A 5,118-nucleotide genomic window follows, 5' to 3' on the forward strand; every position below is an offset into this window, starting at 1 on the left:
AGAGTACATGGCCATTAAGGCTAGATCGTTCTTCAAGATGTTCAAACGTTCATAGATGACCAAAGGGGTCAAATAATAATCACAGTGGTTATAGAGGGTGCAACAGGTCAGCACCTAAGGAGTAAATGTCAGTTGGCTTTTCATAGCCAAGCATTTAGAGGACGAGACAGCAGGTACGAGAGAGAGAGATCCAGGGAGGCTCAGGAATCCTTGCATGATGTTCAGCGTGTTGTAACATTCAGTAAATACAAACTTGACAGGAAGCTAATGGGGGTGAGGCTCATGTGTACTCAACTAATGACATGTTGTTATTTGCAGTTATGTAAAATACTTTACTATTTATATTTTTGACTACTTTTATTTCACTACATTCCTAAAGAAAAGTGTGTACCATACATTGTCCTGACACCCAAAAGTACTAATTTAATTTTCAATGCTTGGCAGGACAGGAAAATGGTCTAATGCACACCCTTATCAAGAGAATACCCCTGGTCATCCCTACTGTCTCTGATCTGGCGAACTCACTAAACACATGCTTTGTTTTTAAATCATGTCTGACTGTTGGAGAGTGCCCCTGCCTATCTGTAAATTAAAAGAAAAAAAGAAAATGGTGCTATCTGGTTTGCTTAATATAAGGAATTTGAAATGATTTATACTTTTACTTTTGATAATTAAGTATATTTTAACAATTACATTTACTTTTTATACTTAAGTATATGTAAAACCAAATATTTTTTTACTTTTACTCAAGTAGGATTTTACTGGGTGACTTTCACTTCAGTTATTTTCAATCTTTACTTTTATGACAATTAGGTCATTTTTCCACCACTGGTTTATTTGATGGCATTTATTTTTTTATTTTTTTACCGGAGCTCAAGGGCATATGTCGCAAAACATGATAGTTATTGCAACTCGAGTTGACGAATGATGGCAGTTTCACTTTACGCTCGTACCACGGACAAACTGTATAAAAATCGCGCATTATAATTTGTTTACATCCTGATAAAGTGCATTAGATATAATTAAAGCGAGATGGGAGTAGCGGATGAAGCAGACCGGACTCTCTTTGTTGGAAATTTGGATCCAAAAGTGACGGAAGAACTTTTATTCGAGCTCTTTTTACAGGTGCAGTAGCTTTGAACAATATTGATACGATATAGCTAATGTTAGCTAGCTAAATGAATTGCGATAATTTCTCAGTAACTTATTCGACAAATAATGATGTGGAAGCTTCTGACCCGTGTAATTATCTAGTTATCCAGATCAATATAGTTCATTCAGCCTTAGCTAACGACGTTAGCTAGCTATATTAGCTAACACATATCTAGCTCTGGTCCATTGTACGACAACTATAAGTTGCCTCTGATCTTTCGCCTTTCATAGATCCCCAGCGCGCAGGGTTTCGTTTCTCCAAAACACGAAATAAAACACTTGAGCAAGCCCCGGATGCACATGCAGATCCAATGCATCCGCGTGGACCAGAACTAGCACACCAAGTCCGCGAGCACAGTGGTTAACTTTTATTTTACAGTTGTGTTCTCCATCGTCTGTTTTGTCATCGTCTGTTTTGTGTTCTCTGACGTAGGCAGGACCTATGTTCAAAGTGAAAATTCCTAAAGACAATGATGGAAAACAGAAAGCGTTTGGATTTGTCTGTTTCAAGCATGAGGTGTCTGTACCCTATGGCATGAACCTGCTCAATGGGGCAACTCTATTCGGAAGAACTCTCAAAGTACAGTTCAGAGCAGGTAAACTAATGTAAACCCCATACTACTCATAGAAATTGATTTGCTGATGTTTTACTTGGGTCTGTCTGCAATTGAAATGTAATTTATTTGGATAAATATTTACAGGAAGCAGTCACATTAACAGCCCAGGGAACTCCCAGAATCAAAGCCCTGTGAATACTCCCAATCCACATGGGGCTGGGGGCAGGTATGTTGTAACATAATGCAAAATCCTCCAACAATGTTAGTATGCATATGTAGGGTATGTATTGTGCATCAATAGCCTCTATTTGTCTGTGATATGGAATTACATGTTTCTTGTGCAGATATGACAAGAGCCCAGACCAGGGGTCCATCCAGAGGACCTTCTCCTCTCCTGATAGTCTGCAAAGACAGGCAATGGTGAGCATACCTTCATCCACACTGACATTACTCATGTCAAGCCAGTCAATTACGCAATTACGCACTATCATCTCCAGTAGTGACACTTATGTCACATTGTTGTGCCGTGAACCTGCAAGTAACCATTTCATTGTGTATCCTGAGCATATGACAAACTGTACTACATAGTGGCCTGTATCATGATCATTTAACCAGTTGACATGGATCAGTAAAAGTGATTTCAACAGATGAACAACATGTGGCAGATGCAGCAGCTCCTGGGTGTGAATGGAGGCTTCCCAGCCGGCGGCATCGGGCTTCTAGGGCAGCCACCAACACAGCAGCTACAGAGTGGTGGTGGTGGGTCCTGGCAACAGGACAGCTCCTCAACTCGAGGCAACAGGGAGGGGTACCAGCAGGACAGCGGCAGGGACCAGCGCTACCCAGGAGGCTCTGAAACCGGCTCCAACCGGCACCACCGCAGCCAGCGAGATGACCAGCGAGGTGAACACTATCACCATGATGACAGGAGCGGGAGCAGCGGAGGCGGCCGTAACAGAGATGACAGGTGGCGGGATAGCTCCAGAGATGGTCGGTGGAGACGATACTGATGCACTATGGACATTTTTAAGGACTTTTGTGAATATTTTTCACTTTAAAGAACCTATATTTTATAATTTTACAGGATGCCACACATTGTGTAAATCCTGATCATATTGAGAGAAAAAACACAATTACAAGCTCAGGAGATGCATTGTTTTTAAAAAATCTATTAGTCATATGTTTAGGATAATGACTTTATTTTTTAAATACACAACTGTCCAAGTAAAAACAAGACGTAGCTTTTTTATTTTTTACCCATGAGGTTTTCCAATTGTTTTACTGTGACAAATTGAAAAAAATGTATTGGGAGATTTAATAGATTTTCATACCATCCCCTGGAGAATTGTTAAATCTATCAAAACTGATTATTATACCCCTTAGAAGGGGCGGTTGTCCGTTTTTAGTTTTTGTTTGAAAAGCTGAGCCGTTTGTCAAGAACTGGTATTTCATTTCTACAAGGTATAATGCCGAACTGTTTGTGGTAAATTGCTCAGGTATTTAAAAACAATTTGGTTATATTTCAGCTATATAATCTAATTCCACCCGCAGCACTCTATAGTCTGAAATTTACTGTGACGTTTGTTTTTTACGGTACAACTTTAAATTGCAAATGTGATTTTTGGATTAGTCTATTTTAAATTTGAGAACTTTACAATTGTAAGATACCCAAAAGATTCCATGTACATGTGAAACTAGATGTTTTCATAAAATAATTTGTCAACACTTATTTATTTATTTTTGGTCTTCTGTTTACAGGAAAAGCATTACTCTGAAAACATCCATTGAAATGTTGCAACAACTGGTACTTTTTACAGACGTGCACTATGCAGTTAATCACGCACACATGCCTGACTCGTCTGTCTTTCATGGACTATGCTTACACAGTGGGTTAGAAAGTAATCTGCAGGTTGTGCCACACACCCTTTTATTGACGCAGGAAGATGACCAAGCCAACTGTAGTCTACTCTATTTAGCATGCACATTCAAGTGAAGGTTTATATCTTTGGCACCTAACTGTTTACATAGTCAAGTTACACAAAATGTGACAAATATTCTCTTTACATTCTATGCAATCTAACTTGTCAAGATGGTGGAACAATCATATCATTGCTGACATGTAGCATTGAAGTGGCACCTTTTCATCACTTGCGCAACAACATTTGGTGTTATTTCTGACTTATGGTAGGCTGTAGCTTTAATGCCTGGTCACCTTTGGATATTATTTTTTTTTATTCAGCCATGGAATTAGTCCTACTTTGGTCATTGTTTTAGCCCAGATTTGAAACCTCATGTTACAGTTAGTGGCCCTGCTCTATGTGATGCCCTTTGAAAAGGTTGAGGTCATAATATACCCTTCCAAAAGTGCTTAGGCTGCTAACTGCTCCCATTGTGAATCAACATGTACATCCCCAATACTGCTCTGGGTCCAAAGGTGGAGGTGCATTTGCTCCCACTACACTAAACCCTTTGTCTTGCTTAATCTGGCAAGTGTCAGATTCCGCTCCGATGCTTGGAAGTGGCTCTAATGAAGAGTATCCTCAGTTCCCTGTCACAGGCAGTACGGGAAAGGCTGTAATTACCCTTGCTGGCTGGGGCCTAACGGTTTTAATTGATTGATCTGCTTGGCGTCTCTAGCACTAGAGCAGACGGAATAGAGGCACAGTCAGTGGCCGCTCCTGTGTGGGTTTATAGACAGATGCGTCATGCCCATAGGGGGCACAGGGGTACGTACTGTCTCAGATTTGTCCTGTTTAACAACAAAAAAAATATTTTTTTGTTTCTTTATAATACTACTGCCACCTAGCAATTTTATGAAGTTGACTTTAGCCCAGATATGTTCCCAACTAGATACCAATAATCCATTTCAGGCTATCAATCAAGTTAGAATGGCTATTGTCAAATTATCTGGCAAGGTTGGTAGACATTAGAAAAACAGCCAAATACTAAATGTACTTAAGACTCACATTCCTTTCAATCTTTTACCCAGATTTTAGCGGAGAAGCATATCTTGTCTCTTATTTAAAAAATAACTAGTCAAGAGGATATAGGCTGCTCAAGAGGTATGCTTAGATATGCAGAAAAAAATGCACATATATTTTACATGAACTTAATGATTATGGCTCTAGATTGCAGGAAAAAGCTGTTTCAAGTGTTTGAAAAATGCTAAATTCTAAAAATGTACAGATGGTGTCAGACCAGACAGTCCAGCCATCCTCACACACTTTGCGCTCAGATTTTTTGGGGTGCATGATGCGCCTTTATATAGAAGCACACCCCTTTCCCTTCCCTCCCTGCAGCCCAGGAGCCTGCTTCCATCAACTCAAATCCTTGCACTCAGGTTGCAGGGTTCATTGGTGCCAAAGTATCCAAACCCCATTGACCCCCCCCCACCCCCACCATCCAGACT

General features: G+C 40.1%; 1 protein-coding gene across 2 annotated transcripts; it reads left to right on the forward strand.

Annotated features, from left to right (window-relative positions):
* The first annotated feature begins 897 nt into the window (after positions 1 to 897).
* Positions 898 to 3,438, forward strand: LOC129831874 (RNA-binding protein 7-like). Of its 2 annotated transcripts, none has more exons than XM_055895410.1 (5): positions 898 to 1,125; positions 1,586 to 1,748; positions 1,854 to 1,935; positions 2,054 to 2,129; positions 2,375 to 3,438. In XM_055895410.1, the coding sequence occupies exons 1-5, from the start codon at positions 1,033 to 1,035 to the stop codon at positions 2,717 to 2,719; spliced, it is 759 nt and encodes a 252-aa protein (XP_055751385.1). In that variant the 5' UTR covers positions 898 to 1,032; the 3' UTR covers positions 2,720 to 3,438. The 2 variants fall into 2 exon arrangements, with proteins under 2 accessions (XP_055751385.1, XP_055751384.1); XM_055895409.1 differs by having other exon boundaries at positions 899 to 1,125; positions 2,357 to 3,438.
* Positions 3,439 to 5,118: the final 1,680 nt, after the last annotated feature.

Source organism: Salvelinus fontinalis, chromosome 33, assembly GCF_029448725.1.
Source record: "Salvelinus fontinalis isolate EN_2023a chromosome 33, ASM2944872v1, whole genome shotgun sequence".
Lineage (NCBI taxonomy): Eukaryota > Metazoa > Chordata > Actinopteri > Salmoniformes > Salmonidae > Salvelinus > Salvelinus fontinalis.

Excerpts from the sequence above, each read along its gene's own strand:
- LOC129831874 (XM_055895409.1), top strand. The coding sequence starts at position 1,033 with ATGGGAGTAGCGGATGAAGCAGACCGGACTCTCTTTGTTGGAAATTTG. Across the intron at positions 1,126-1,585 it reads TATTCGAGCTCTTTTTACAG|GCAGGACCTATGTTCAAAGT; the intron begins GTGCAGTAGCTT and ends TCTCTGACGTAG. Across the intron at positions 2,130-2,356 it reads GTCTGCAAAGACAGGCAATG|ATGAACAACATGTGGCAGAT; the intron begins GTGAGCATACCT and ends TGATTTCAACAG.